Here is a 15,016-nt window from a genome sequence, read left to right as displayed (position 1 = left end):
ACACACAGAAGATGCAAACCAGTTTGATGGAGGTGGGGGTGAAAGGTCACAGCTGGTCAAACCAATCAGGAAGACGTTCTTGTAATAACACTCTTGTCCAACAGGTGGCAGTGAACCTGGATCACCGTGTGTCATATTTGGTAAAGATGTTGAATTAACATTTACCCAGTAGTGCGCGTGTGCGTGTGTGTGTGTGTGTGTGTGTGTGTGTGTGTGTGTCAGAGAGATGCAACGAAGCAGTAAAGACACGACGCTGTGAATCAGCTTCTTAAATGAAAAGTAAAATTTATTATTCCTGAACCACAAAATAGACTTCTTTGGTTGTACAAATTCACTAGTTACAGTCTTGTATGAGCTATAACCCTTGACCCTAGGACCTCTGACCCCTCTCCCTCTGACCTATTTGCAAGTAAAAGCCCCCGAACTCAGGACAAAAAAAGAATTAACACAGAAAATTAAAACACTGCATCTGTAATGTAGTGAAACCCAACTGGAAAAGAAAAAAAAAAAAAAAAAAAAAAAGACCTACCAAAAGTTAAAAAATAGATATCAGCCGTTGCAGATGTTATCAAACTGAATTTCAGTCAGTGAGAGCAACATGGAAAGCTAGAATTAGAAGACCCTACATTAAATTAACACAAATGCTACGGTGCTGTGATTCTGAAGAAACGGCCGTCGGGAACGCACGCCGGCCGGCGAGTCGAATCGAGAGCCGAGCGTCTGAACGCCATCGACGTGTTGAGAGGGAGGAGCCCCGACAGGCTCCTCCCACACGCAGAGAGCGCCCCAGCAGGCGGGACACTGGCTCAGTTTCAAACCCCCCCAAAAAATTTGTCTCCTTTCAGTTATTTGTACATTATTCACACAACAATAAATGATTTTTTTTTCCTTATTTTTCAGTGGCATCAGATTTAAATTAACCATAGACAAAAATAAAAACACCTGCTACCTTCAAGGTCACGGCGGCCGAGCTCCTCGGGGCGAAGGATGAAAACTGGATGCTTCACATTTGACCGATTAGAAAAATACAATATAAAGCCGGGCGGGGTGTAAAGTACCGTTCATCCAGAAATGATAAAAACGCTTCGTGGAGTTCCTGCTGGACGCTCCCGTCTCCAGTGTAGTGGGGTTTTCTACCGGGGAATGTAACGCAATTCATCAACTGAGATTTTTTTTTTTTTAAAAGTCTGCCGAGACGAAAAGAGACTGTTGCTTTATTTAAAAACCAACATGCAAACAAGTAGGCTTCGTTCACAAGGCAACTAGATACATGTGCCTAAAAAAAAAACAACAAAGCGTACGTAAAATAATGTGATATGCAACTCCAAGTTAAAAGCTTCGACTCATAACTGGATCGATGGAAATTTAGTCACAACAGGCCTGACTTTTCGATGGAAACGAGTCTGTCGTTAGATAATAAAAGCAATAAATTAAGATATAGGTTGTTAAAAAGCTGATCCGTGGCAGTGCAAAAAGAAAAAGAAAGAAAAAAAAAAAAGATATGTACTCTTTTTAACGACGGCCGCAGCTCGTGTCTGTGAAGGTAGCAGGATGTTCTCTCCGCAGGTATTTACACTCCTGAGCGCCCCGAGCCAGAAGAAACATCAACCATGTAGTTTAACTGTGACCCATTTCTTTTATATTCCAGTATGGTTTTTTTTTTTTTTGTTAACAGCAAAATCACAGAAGGCGCAGAAAAGTTTAGAAAACAAAACAAAACAAAAAAAAAACCCAAGAACAAACAAAACAGAAAAAAAAAAAAAAAACTAAATTTAAAACCGATCCGACTCTACTGGCGAAATGAAAGCTGAAATTTAAAAGGATGGTTTGTAAGTAGCGATCCTAACTAACCGGATTCACAGTCTCTGCAGTGGTTATACTGTGTATGGGCCATGTTTAGTGTTAGTGGAGCACTGGAGGTGCTCGTCAACCAGTGTGTGTGTGTGTGCGTCCCGTGCTGGCTCCTCCTCTCTCGGTGCGGGGTTACGTGGGCACGGCGGTCTCCAGGCTGCGGCGGCCCTGCCTCAGCTTGCGCTTGTTGCTGTACATGGCCATCTCCTCCAGGGCGGAGGTGGCGGGCAGCGGGGCGGCCGCCTCCACCTCGGCGCTCGCAGCGGACCCTACGGGGTAGGGAGGGAGGGAGGGGAGAGAGAGAGAGAGAGAGAGAGAGAGAGAGAGAGAGAGAGAGAGAGAGAGAGAGAGGCCAAAGTCAGACGGCGAGACGACGCTGCTGTAAGGCTGGAGAGAGAGAATCCAGACCCCTTCAACCTGCGACCCCTGACCCCCGACCCCAGCAGCAGTTTCACAAAACGTGCACAAAAACACACCGGCGTGTTTTTTTTTTCTTTTTTTTTTTTTTCTGTGTAGACCTGTGAGACACACACACACACACACACATCCACGCCTCCTTCAGTCTGATGTTAATCAACAGCTGCCGTCTCTGTGGCGAGATGCAGCCACACACACACTCCCGCCGTCGCCTCGGGGCCCGCCGCCACCCACACGGTTAAGAGGTTAGGGAGTAAACTAACGGGCACACACACACGCACACACACACATGCACGCAGGAGCCTACCGAGCGGAGCTGCCTATCCCAAGTAGTCGCCTGAATCAAAGGGGACACGAGAGGATGAGGAGATCTGCACGCTGCTCTGTTTTCGCGCCGTGAAGCGCTCCGGGCTCACGCCTACCTTGGTTGCCGGGGCCGTCGTGGACGAACTGCAGGTCGTCGGCTGCATCAGGGGACTGGAGGGGGGGGAGAAAAGAGGAGAGGGGGTGAGCGACGGAGCGGCGCTGTGCGGGCTCAGAGACCTGTATCCCCGGGGGAAGCCTTCACCGCAACAACAGAGAACGTGCCGGTCCCTTTAGCAAGGCAGCACTGAAGCTCCCGGTCCATCAGAGCCACAAGCCAGAGGGCGTCTACCCGCTAACCCCCGCTCCCCCCCCAGAGAGAAACTGGCATGTTACGGGAGAAGGGGGTTAAAGTCATCCGTTCCGGCGTGGGCACATCCACCAAGAGACAGCGAACAGCACAGCACCAGAGTCACCGGCAGAAAACACAGCAGCACGTTCCAGTGGGGGGGGGGGGGTCACCGGGTCGGGGTCGGGTTAGGGGAGCTGCTTTATCCACACGCTCATTCAGAAGAGGACATTTAGTCATTACAGGCTTTTATTTGATCTGATGTCTGAATGGATCCGGTCTCATCACACCAAACTGCGGTATTTAATATTTAAATTCAAACCGAGTTTACTGGGTTCCGTTAAGGTGTGTGAACACATGAATTTAACAGATTCTGAGAAACAATGAACACATTTATATCGCAGGTACACCAAAGAAAAAAAAAAAAAAAAAGGGTTGAAACAAAGTGCTGTCACTGTGCGACATGAGAAACCAGCAGAGACCCGACGGACAGGAGAGGACACCGGCACAGACCAGAGACTCCGGAGAGGCCCGTCTGGATCTGCTCGGCGTTATTTAGTCAGCTGAGAGACAGGAAGGGTCCACGCGCTCCGTTACTCCTCTACGTTTTGTGAGTGGCGGGTGTTAGGCGGAGGGAGGCTGGCCGACGGGGCGTGTCGTTACTCGGAGTCTCTTTCCTGACCGTGCGAGGGAGAGTTAGTGAGCCACACCGCCGACAGTGCAGAGCAGGAAGTGACCGCCGATGCCTCCCGATCAACACAGACTACAGGGGAGAGGCAGCAGGGAAAGCCGGGGGAGAGGAGGGGAGGAGTGGAGGAGGAGGAGGCCGGGGCCCCCGGGAGCTCAGCATGCAGCCAATACCTGGATGTCGTATACGGGTTTGGAAGAAGGAATGGCGGCAAACTGTCGGTAGTCAAACTTCTTTGATGACAGGGACTAGAAGGATAGCAAACAGGAATGAGCAGAGGCCGAGGGAGCGAGGCCGAGGACAGAGTGTGGGACAGGGGACAGGGAGGAGGACAAAACCACGGCAGAGGGACAGAAATGAGAAGGAAAAAGGAAAAGGAAAGGGAATGGAGGAGGCAGAAAATCTGATGAATGAAGGAGCTTAACAGCCAGATGTGGCGAATGATGGAGGAGCAGCGTGTTCGCTCGGCTCTGATTGGAGCAACATGCTGGGTCCATGTTTTCAAAGTAATGTACCTTCTCTCCGATTCCAGACTGCAAACGAGGAAACCTTTGCAATTCCTTGGTCAAATAAGACACCCAAGTTGCTGATTCTTTAAAATATTCGATCATTTTAACTCCGCAAGCCTTTATTTTTGGTTTTCTTTTTCACCTTAATACACACAGTTACAAAGAAGGGGAAAGAAATTCTGAAAAATTCAATTGAAAATGAAAGAAGAGAAAACAGGTAGAGCTCTTACCAGCCTGCCAGGTGAGGTTACTCCTCGAGGACTGAGCTCTGGAAAACACACAAAACATCACGGGAGCGTGAGAGAAGCAGCATCACGACAAACACTGATGATTAAAATGAGTCCCAAAGACGTTCTACTTATATGTCACTCGTTATAAATGTTCATATCTCTTAAATCCCTCTGATCTTTGTGTCTCTTACCTTCCATGGGGGTGGGGGAGGGCGTGGGGGCCGGCGAGGGCGACTCCGTCAGCTGGTCGAGCGTCCCGCGTTTCTTCCCGTCGCGGGACTTGGCGATGACCATCTGAGCCTTCAGCGCGTCCTGCTCCAGAGACTTCATCCTGGAGGAGGCAGAGCTGCGATCAGAGCCGCGGTCTGAGGGAAAACTCGACTCGGATCTCGTCTCAACCAAACAGCGAGACACGCGCTCCACCGCCGGTGGGCGTCCGCCACACACACTACCAGTTTTGGGTGCTCCTTGTCCTGGTTTGCTGCGACAAAAAAAAAATACTGATTGACTTCATTGCACTCCAGGAAAAGGACGACCTACTGCTAGTAGGTTTACCCTTTACTCACAGATAGCTTGCAAACTGACTGCGGGTCATGTGTTAGTACGAGAAAGAAAAAATGAACTGGATGAAAGAGAACAGCAATGCACAAATAAAAGAGCAGCAGGGTGGGGAGGGGGAGGGGGGGGCAAGACGGAGATAAAGAGAAGCAAGAACCAGAGGAAGGAAGCCGGAGATGGAAACGGCAAAGACGTGCAGAAGCAAGACGGCACGAGAAAGGCAGCGGAAGCACTGTCAGAGTCGCTGCCAGTGCTTGCTCGGACCTTTCCAAACTGGGCCTCGAGCGAGAAAATACCCCAACAACCAAAGCAGCCCAGCACACCCGCTCACGATGCCGTGCGGCTGGGGCCGAGGAGCAGACCTGAGCTGGGAGGCGGCAGAGGAGGCGGCGGTGGAGGGGGCGGGGCCAGGGCCGGGGGGCGGCGGGGCCGAGCCCTCTGATGCCCTCACTCGGGCCTGGTAGAGCCTCTTAGCCAGGTCCTGCTCATACTGCCTAACATCCTCCTCCAGGCCGTACGGCCTGCGGCGGCCCGCACGGCCACGCCGGGGTCAGAGCGAGGAGGAGGAGGAGGAGGAGGAGGAGGAGGAGGAGGAGGAGGAGGAGGAGGAGGAGGAGGAGGAGGGGTGGAAAGTTCACCAGGACGCAGGAGGAAGATGGAAAGTAGGAAGGAAGGCACACAGACAGAAAAAAGGGAGGAAAAACCAAAGAATGGAAGGTAAAACACCGACACATTGAGGGAGGCCAGGAGTCATAAATAGTACAGTAGGACAGTATTTGAAGACACGACAGCAGCGAGAGAGAGAGACCGAAACACACACCTACCACACAGGAAAGACCATTTTCCTTCTCTATTTCGTTTATTTCTATGACCCCAAATGTACAAGGTCCAAATATCAACAAAAAAAAAAGAAAAAAACCCAAAAACAACCACAGGTTGCGGCCTTGTTGTGAGGGAGTGTTTGTATTTACCGTGCTGCCCTCCACATGGCTCTCTTCTCAGCCTCCAGCGCTCGTTTCTCTGCAGGAGACAGGTCCTTGTCGGGGGCCACGGCCAGCTCGGGGCTCTGCATGCGGAGCCTCTCCTGATGTCTGCGCTCTGCTTTGGCCGTGCGGATGGGAGCGGCCGACTCCCCGGGGTAAACCGGGATCAGGCTGACCAGACGAGAGGCAAAGGGAGCCATGAGCCCGACGGCATGCGGGGCTTTAGCGGTGTGAGGGTTTGCGCGGTGTTTACCCCGTCATGGAGTTGGGCCTCTGCTCCAGCCTGAAGCTGTCCTCCAGGGAATTCCTCTGAGAGTCTCCTTTACCGTCCACTGAGGACGGACTGCAAAAGAAATAACAAGATGTGTTCAATTTGTGATGTGTGCCTACCAAAAGAAAAAAAAAAAAAAAAACTCTGGAGAACGTATCTTCTTACCCCGAGCTGCCGCAGTAGCTGGGCGGCGTCACGCTGTAGTTCGGGGGTGTGGAGCAGTGCTGGGACGGCGAGGTCACCGGCTCCACCTTATACTCCACTCCGTCCAGCAGCACCTTACCGGTGGCCTTCATCTGAGCCACCTGCTTGGCCAAATCCTCCTCCTCGTCCTCCTCGTCTTCATCTAGCAGGTACTCCCGCGCCCGCTGCTCAAACTTCCTCGCTGTGGAGGGAAAGCATGAGACATACGGTGGAAGATTAGCTTCGTCGGATGTTGTAGTGGGCCGGAGGAGACGGTGGGAACAAACCTTCTTCCTCTCTCATCTTCTTGAGGTCGTCTTCTCCGACCAGGGACACTCGAGGTTTGGGCTTGTCCGGGGTCTGCTGCTTCACGTCAATCTCAAAGTACTTCTGTCGGTCCCTGAACGATCGCTGCTCTGGGCTGTTCTTCCCACCGGGAGAGGGAGTCTGCGAGAGAAGAAATGAAGCATGGGTTACGTTTAAAGTCTGAGCAGACAGATGGCTGCTCACGCTCAGAATGCAGCGAGTCTGGAAAGGATCGGACGAAGGACGCCAGAGGAAAATAGAATCAAGCCTTTAAATTTAGAACCCAACACCATGAAGCTGATTTCACGGCTGCATCGCTGAGAGAAGCGCGGTGGTCTCCCAGCCGCTGGGAGGCCACACACCACCACCACCGATCTAGCCAAGCACACCTCGGCCGCGGCAGACGGCGGGACGGCTGCAGCTGTGGCGGGAGGCGCTGGTACCTGCGTGTCCAGGGTGGGCCTGGAGTGGCGAGGCACCGCCGCCAGGTTCATATACTCCCGGCGGTCGGGCGACAAGAGAGGGAGCCGGGGGGAGAGCGGGCTGCTCGTCCTCTTCCCGGCTCCCTGCAGACCATCGGGGTCATCGAACACGTCGTTGACCAACTCAGGCTGAAAAGGCCACATAATTCATCACGAGACTTACACTTGACCTTGGTAAACGTTTCCTCTTAATGATTCCTCTACTACTTAAAATTTGTTAAGATCCCTTCAAAACTGAACAGCATTAAAACGAACATGCATTTGTAGGATGAGCAGCAGAGATGAGTATGGCAGCTCCAGACATAAAAATTCAAACACATTCAAAAAGACATACAAGAAAATTGAGTCAAATTGGGACAAATATTATGAATTTCTGAAAGTTCACAGATTCACTGACCTCTGGAGACGGCTGCTTTGGGAGAAAATTGTTCTTGACGCCGTACAGGTCCTGTCAGCAGAAAAAGACGTGAGTGTTAAAGACGTCAGGAACTCAGACACCGAGGGAAAACACAGACGAGCAGCCAGGAGAAGAGAGAGGGACTGAGAGTTAGTACGCCGGCCACACACGGATGGATGGTCGAATGAATCAAGAGACAACGGCAGCATGACAGGTGATGGCGGTGGAGCACGGAAAACCAACGATGAACGCATTCCACACGTCACAGCACGTCACGGGACGCCCCCACCTCCCCCCGACAAGGCGCCGGCTTCGCCGCACAGGGGGAACGCCTGCTCCGGTCAGAAGGAGGTGAGGGGGCGGGGCGGGGCGGGGCGGGGCGAGACCAACCAGTCAGCACAGCATGCGTTTGGTGGTGATTGTGACCCGGCGGCGGCGCCCGGGCAGCACGGCCTACCTGCGGCGGCTCCAGCACGGCCAGAGAGCGAGGCACGGCGGCAAACGCCTTGTATGCCTGCTTGACATTCATGGGGAATTCGTCGGGCGAGGTGGGGGAGGGGGCGCGAGGCTGCAGCGAGGGGGCGGGGAGGGTGGGGGGGGGGGGGGGGGGGGGTAACGAAGAGGGGTTCATGTGGTAAAAGAAGGCGGAGGAAGGAAGAGAAGAAGAGGAGGAGGGGACGACAGACAGACAGACAGACAGACAGAGACATGGGGGAGAGGGCAGACTATGAACAAAACCAGCAGAGTTGAAGAACGCTGAGGAGGAGGTCAGGTGAGCGGCATGGCAGCTGGTTTCACGTGACGGAGGAGGGAAGTATGCCGAGACAGACAGGTAGGGCTGAGCCAGATTTTTATGCATGAGCACATTTTTTGAAAACAACCTAAAGGATTTATAACTACTGACTGATTTAATGATGCTAACAGACAAAAGAATGGATGGTTGTGTGGTTCGGATGACGACCTCCTGCAGGTGTGCCTGCTGGGGTCACGGAGAGGCTAAAGGCGGTCCTGTCTTTGGTTCCAGCTTCTTTGGGAAAAAGATGTGCGTCTGAATGATGTGTGAGTGCTGCGAGACGGCGGTGCGCGGCCTGCAGCTCGGAGCCGGAGCTGGACAGAGAGCAGCCCTACGTGGTGGTGAGGGGTCTTACAGAGGTCTGGGAGTTGAAGGGGGAGGGGCCATGCTGGAAGGGGTTGGGACTGCGGCCTTCGGGCGTGCCGGGGGAGTTGCTCGGCCGCGCACGCCCGACCGGCTGGATGGCACCGGGTCGTGTCTGCAGGAAGGAGAGAAAAACATTTAGAGAAAAAAAAAAAAAAAATCAAGAGAAGCCAAACGTGAAAGTGAATGAGAACTGAACATGAATGGAGTCGATGGTCAAACTACACTGAACAACACTCACTGATGACGAGCTGCTGTCCTTGGCAGTGGGGGTGGAGCTGTAATGAATGTTGGCCTGCAAAGGAATTTCAAATGAATCGATGACCGTGACGACAAAATGCATCTTCAGCAAACCTCCTGCTTGAAATCCGAGCAACAGCCACCACGTTCTACCCACTGGAGCTTCTTCTGGATGATGCCACATCACATCAACGCTAGCAGGGTGCTAATCTGGTCGCCAGATGTTTTATTACTCTTAAGACCAAGTGTCTCTTCTGCTTTTATCTGATGAGAATAAAAATGAAGCCACGGCTCATCAGTAGAGGCACCGGTCAATCTGCTTCTCCACTGAATGCACGAGGCAAAGCGTCAGTAGCTCAGCTGGCTGCGGAGAAGCTCTCGCATGCTTTTCAGAGCGGCAACTCCACTACTTGTAGTGTTTGTAAACCAGGTGGAGAGCTCAAAGCAGCATATGCTTCAAGAAACTCAAAAATAAATCCAGGCCAGAGCAGAGAGGGTCACGAGCCCCACTTACGAAGCGAGTCTCCCTGCCTGAACCCAGAGAGCTGTTGGAAGAGTGGTGGCTGGGCTAAGGGTGGGAGGAGAGGTCAAGAGGGTCAATTACCTCCCCTAACAGAGCGAGAGGTGATTCATGGAAAAAGGAGAACATAAAGTAAAAGATGGAGTGACAACAGAGTGATGAAGGCCGGAGGAGTGCTGCTCACCGGCTGGATGGTGGGAGAGTAAGGTGCTTCCCTGATGGGGCTGTCCGTTCGCGGGAAATCAGAGGAAGGCGCCTGGAAAAACAGAAGTCCACTCTTTAGTTTCAATGCTAAGAAGACAAACTGAAGCGGTTAGTTAGTGGATTTATCACGCAGTAACTTCAGCAAACAATAAGCTCCTGCTGGTAAACATGCCGTTTTCTGCGCTTCCATGTTCCTCACTGACCTTTGACCTTGGTCACAACTGTTGGGTCGGACATTCCAGTCGACCCTGACTCTGCACTGACGAGGTGCCGCAAGCTCTGAGCTCACAGCGAAAACATGCGGCAGCTCGGCTCGGCCTGAAGCACAGAACTCAGCTGAACGCCGTGCGTGTGCACAAAGAGTGGATTCAACATGAACAAAATCCCAAACCCCAGGACTGGAGTGAGAACCAGCTGAACCCTGAGAGCCCTGCAGGAGCAGACCGCTGCGACAGAACAACACAATCGTGATTCTAAAGACATCGAGGCAGATGGACGGGGCTGGAACAGGTGACAGGAATTCCTTCTTCTTGCATCACGGAGTGCAGCAGAGGGATTCCTGACATTGTTCGACTGTTTTACACTTTGTGAGAAAAAAAGGTGTTAGTTTTGGTTTTTTTTTCCCAACAAAGAAAGACACATATTATGGCATGTGACCAAAAAAAAAAATCCCTTTAGCTGTTAGGTAAACCCTCTATAAATGCTGGAAGCTGTGATCTCTTACAAAGGGCACTAGTGAATAAAACGGCATGCTTCCTCCTCCTCCACACCACACGCAGGCAGGCAGGCGGCTTGCCTTGCTGAACAACCACGGCTGCAGTTGGCCCTGCCTGCCGTAGCCCACCGGGGGCCCCGACAGGCCCGTCCCTTTACGATTGGCCACCAAGAAAGGGTTCTCGCTGAAGCAGATGGGCTGAGAATCCACCAGGCTCTCCTCCTCTTCCTCGGGCAGGAACGTCGACGCCGAACTGACGGTGGTGGAGGACCCGGTGCTCTCGGCGGCGGAGGTCCCGTTAGGGGAGAACTGGGATCCACGCAGATAATCCAGCTCTGTGTTAAGACTGACTGAGGGCTCGGGGTCTGCGTGGTAGAGGGGGGCCGCGGGCTGACTCAACCCGAAGCCAGGGGGCTCTAAAGGGGCTCCGTACTGGGCCTGCAGGGGGGCCTCCATCAGAGTAACACAGGACTGAGCAGGAGGAGAGGAAAGAGGGACGACACACAGTGAAGAGACGGGAAAGACACGCAGGACAAGTGAACGTCACCTAACGGGCTTGCACTAATACAGCTACTGCACATAAAGACGATGCTTTCAAAGTTTATGCAGAAAGTCCGTAAACTGTAATTTTTTTAGTTTGAAAGTTTTTTAGTTTGGAATCTGAACTATACCAAATAATTAAAAAAAAAAATCCAAATCTAACAGTAAGGGGAACCGAAAATAGATTTCTGAAGGGAGACATGTTTGTATTTATTGGGGTTCAGCAGAATCAGCACAATCTTCAGAGGTAAAATACTTAAAGTAATTTAGTGTCTAAGAAGAGATAAGAGGGGAAATTCCTGTGAGTTTCTCTAAATAGACGCTGACACTGAATCCTCGTGAAGCTAAAGAGAGTCGCTTGCATCACTAAATCTTTCCCGAAGCCTTTAAGATAACTTTCTGGGACTGCGGCGGACCCGCCGGGTTCTGCTTTAAATAAACTGTTTATCAGAGCCGTGAGACACTCGGGCTCCAACACACCTCCAGCTGCGCCTCACAGAAATCAGAGCAGCAGGAAATATGCAGCAGTTCATGGATGACACTAATGTGTGAACCTGAGACAGGGAACACTTTTAGAATACCTGGGGAGCGTTAAATCACCTTTTAGAAAAAAAAAAAAAAAAATCTTCAGGTCAACCCTGAATTCCAACAATGCCGACCTCAATCTGACGTGACCTTGACACATGCAGTCATAATGAGAGCAGCCGTTCTGAGAATGCAGCCGGGACTCAGACTAAAAGGGTCTGCGGTGGGACGAGGGTCAGCGGGCTGGAATGTGCGAGCCAGTGCCCTTTAGACTGCGAGGGGACAGCTGGAGTTTCTGCGTGTCAGAGGCGAGAGACGGGCCGCCGTCGACACGCCGAGCTGCTGACGCTTTTCGAAGCAAAGAAACCGGGAAGTCCGAGGCTTCCACTTACTGAAAACAGATCGCTAAACAAGAAGCAGAGGAGGAGCTGCCTCCAGGAAGCTCTCTCAGTGAAATCACAGCTATTGTTAATGTGGAATTCCAATTTGTTTTCATTTGCATACTTTTCCAGGTATTTCCTGTCTGAGGTTCACCTGATATTCAGACCTGTTGTACATGATTATTTCATATGTGAATCATAATTTCAGTCTTGTCTGCAAGCCATATTAATTCCTTTCCAACATGCTTTTATTTATTTTGTTTTACTTTTTAAAGTACTTCAGAACCTAAAATCAAAATGTTTAATTACATATACACACTCTAGAATCAGAAGCTCGATTTCCAATAGATAACAGACGTGATTTTAAATAAGTAAGCCTGAGTTTGTTAAGCAGTGTGAGAGGAGAGGATCACGTGTGTCGGGGCCACAAACTCATTCTGTAACGCACAGCGAAGGGAACAGCTGCACAGGATATGTGGGCTAAACGCTGCTGATCCCGCAGGACACAGATCCACAAGTGTTTTGTGGAGTGTGTTTGGAGCTTAGAGAAGATGTTAAAAATAATACAAAGTACGTTAAACTCCAAGGATCTACAGGATCTAAGTTATGATCAAAGTCTAAAAAGAAATGCAAAGAAAAGACAAAACCCAGAGACACAAGTGAAGACAAATGAAAGAAAAAGACAGAGGGGAGAAGCTGCAGCCCATTGTGGGATTATATACTCACTGCCGGAGGGGAACAAGTCGGCACAGAGTCCACTCAAACGTACTCCACTCAGGACTTTGCGAACTCAAACTGAAACACTTGTCCGCTCCTCTTGGACAAGTCCCTCCCGCTCAGACACACCCTCCCCATCACACCGAGAGCCAGATGCAGGTTTAAAATATCCCAGAGGGGAGGCCGGCTGATAGTGGGCAGCTGTCCCCTTCCCCCACGCCTGGCCCTCCTCCTGCTTCCTCTCATTTCCAACGATCCTTCGTCAGCCTCTCTTCTGTAACTCCAGTTTAATCTTCACGCAGGGTCTTCGTGGGATTTTTTTAAAATCCAACTCATATCAGAGTACAACTGATATACTGATGAGCCTTGGCGACGCCACCAGCACTGGTAACTCTGCGGTTATCCTCATAAATGGAACTTAAATGTTCCCGAAGGGGCAAATGGTCGTCTTAGGGTCAGTTTCTAACAAGAGCTCTATTCCGGGCGTTGAGGGCCACACACAGACTGCCAAAAGTTTACAACCACCCAGAAGTCAAATACTGTTCCTCGAATGAGGAATATTTAGTTCATTCACTCATAGCGTGCACGATGTCTCCTTCAGCCGTGTGATGAGAGGACAAAGACTCACCCTGTTGACCTTCTGCAGGCTGGTGGTGGGCAGTGCAGCCAGCGTCTTGTAGTCCAGTTTCAGAGGTCCAGTGCCGATGCTCTGATGGGAAATACAGACACCGACGTTAAACTTCAGGACCACGACCAGCCTGGCTTTAATTAGTCTTTACTAGCTGTTTTTTTTTTTTTTTTTAATTCACAGAACAACTGCTCAGGCAGGATTTTCCTCTTGTTGACGGTTCATTAGGTGGGTGCACTGGTCAGTAATCATTCCAGTCAGGAAACAACTCCAGCTCAGGATCATTATTTAATATTGATTAAAAATTCAGCGATTAGAATTCTTTTGAAGGGTCTGGATTTTCAAGACTGGAAAGATAGCTGTGTGATGAAAGCATTAAAGATAGAGAGAGAAAGTTAGGACAGATTATTAGTTATCGATAAGTGGGGGGAGTTTATTCAGGAAGATTGTTCAATGCGCTTTCCCCAACACGATCATTTGATTGTGAACATTTGGTTTTGTTTTCAATTAAGTTAAAGTAGCATTTCGTTTCTTTATTGCTCGCACAGTATCTGGACTGTCCTGCAGGTGACGTCTGTTTACGGTCTTATTATATGAACCTGTGTGACCAGGTTCGAGGAGGAATCTATTTGGGAATGTTTTCAGTAGCAAGGTGAAATCCCGTGGCAGCAGTTCTGACGTGTCTGTGGCTAAACTGCAGCTCTGCAGCAGGCGTGAAGCTGATCCGAGGAGCTGGCGACCAGGAGTGTCTCACCTCCGTCTCCTCTTCTAGCAGGCGAGTTGCCTCCTCACGCTCCAAGCGCATACGCTCCTTCACCGAGAGAGGGAGAGGAGGAGCAGAGGACAGCGAGGAGGAGACCCACCCACACACAGGCACACGGTAATGCGATGATGGGGGTGGAATGGAAAGGCGGACGGTTTCCCGGAGGGAAGGAAGGAGTGTTATGGAGGGGACGTGATGTGGGGAAATAAAGAGTGGTGAGGAAGAAAGAAGATGGGATGGTTGGATGATTTTATATCACACCAAGCACACCGAGAGGACAGAAGAGGGAAACAGAACGGGAAAGAAAAGGATAGAATCCACACACATTAGAAAGTATTCTACTCATGAGCTATGAGAGTAGAAACTGCATGCAAGGCGGGACATTGCAGCAATAGTTCTTTGAAACACAATACCCAAAAAGAGGAGAAGTTTCTTTCAGTAACACACAAGCATGAGCGTCTCAACTCTTGTGTAACGATTTATTTAACCCATCTGCTGGTCTGACAGAAACTGCTTTACTTTAACTCTTCCCCCAACAGGAGTGGATTCACTGTCCCACTTACCACTTTCTCCATCTCTTCTCGCTCCCACTGTGAGGTCTCCCTCACCATCTCCGACTCCTGCAGAGGAGACAGATTTAGGAACATGAAAACATCCACTGCCCGTCCTGGAAGCGCGGCGGTTTGAGCCGAGAGGGGTGTTTGTGGAAAAAACAGCCCATCGATCGAAATGCGTGCAGAGGAACAACAGTGTTCGGTAAACCAGCAGACCCGCTGACATTCCTTTAGAGCGGGCACTCTCCCAAAAGCTAATCGGGACAAAATAAACAACTGTGTTGGCGCATTCTGGGCGCCGCGGTGGAAGGATGAGTACATGATGAGCGCGGCCAGAATGGTGTTATGTACCGACCAGCACAGAGACTTTTTGCAGCATCTGACTCCAATGTTGGCTTAAATTTAGTAATGTTTGGTTTAGTTGATAGAACTAGTTAACTTTGCACCCAAAAGGAACTATGAAGTCAATAAACACTGATTTTGGCACAGCTAAAATGGGGACAACAGTGGAGATATCTTAAAATCTGCGGCCAGCAGGGATACAGAG

At 50.6% G+C, this 15,016-nt stretch overlaps 1 protein-coding gene across 14 annotated transcripts in view; it reads right to left on the bottom strand.

Moving 5' to 3' along the window:
- Window positions 1-260: 260 nt before the first annotated feature.
- The window catches only part of scrib (scribble planar cell polarity protein), a 59,074-nt gene continuing 44,318 nt past the window's right edge, over window positions 261-15,016 (bottom strand). For 2 of the 14 annotated variants that reach the window (XM_030099980.1, XM_030099983.1), the window contains 18 exons: window positions 14,479-14,535; window positions 13,907-13,963; window positions 13,153-13,233; window positions 9,628-9,699; window positions 8,925-8,978; window positions 8,676-8,798; window positions 7,985-8,095; window positions 7,528-7,578; window positions 7,092-7,259; window positions 6,630-6,789; window positions 6,325-6,544; window positions 6,142-6,231; window positions 5,877-6,059; window positions 4,539-4,678; window positions 4,348-4,385; window positions 3,782-3,856; window positions 2,691-2,745; window positions 261-2,120 (listed from right to left, as the gene is read on the bottom strand). In XM_030099980.1, coding sequence (XP_029955840.1) covers window positions 1,984-2,120; window positions 2,691-2,745; window positions 3,782-3,856; window positions 4,348-4,385; window positions 4,539-4,678; window positions 5,877-6,059; window positions 6,142-6,231; window positions 6,325-6,544; window positions 6,630-6,789; window positions 7,092-7,259; window positions 7,528-7,578; window positions 7,985-8,095; window positions 8,676-8,798; window positions 8,925-8,978; window positions 9,628-9,699; window positions 13,153-13,233; window positions 13,907-13,963; window positions 14,479-14,535 — 1,872 coding nt within the window. In that variant the 3' untranslated portion in view covers window positions 261-1,983. The other 12 variants (XM_030099993.1, XM_030099986.1, XM_030099989.1 and 9 more) reach the window with 12 other exon arrangements.

Source organism: Salarias fasciatus, chromosome 9, assembly GCF_902148845.1.
Source record: "Salarias fasciatus chromosome 9, fSalaFa1.1, whole genome shotgun sequence".
In the NCBI taxonomy this organism is placed as follows: domain Eukaryota; kingdom Metazoa; phylum Chordata; class Actinopteri; order Blenniiformes; family Blenniidae; genus Salarias; species Salarias fasciatus.
This window is presented reverse-complemented; position numbering and strand designations above follow the sequence as displayed.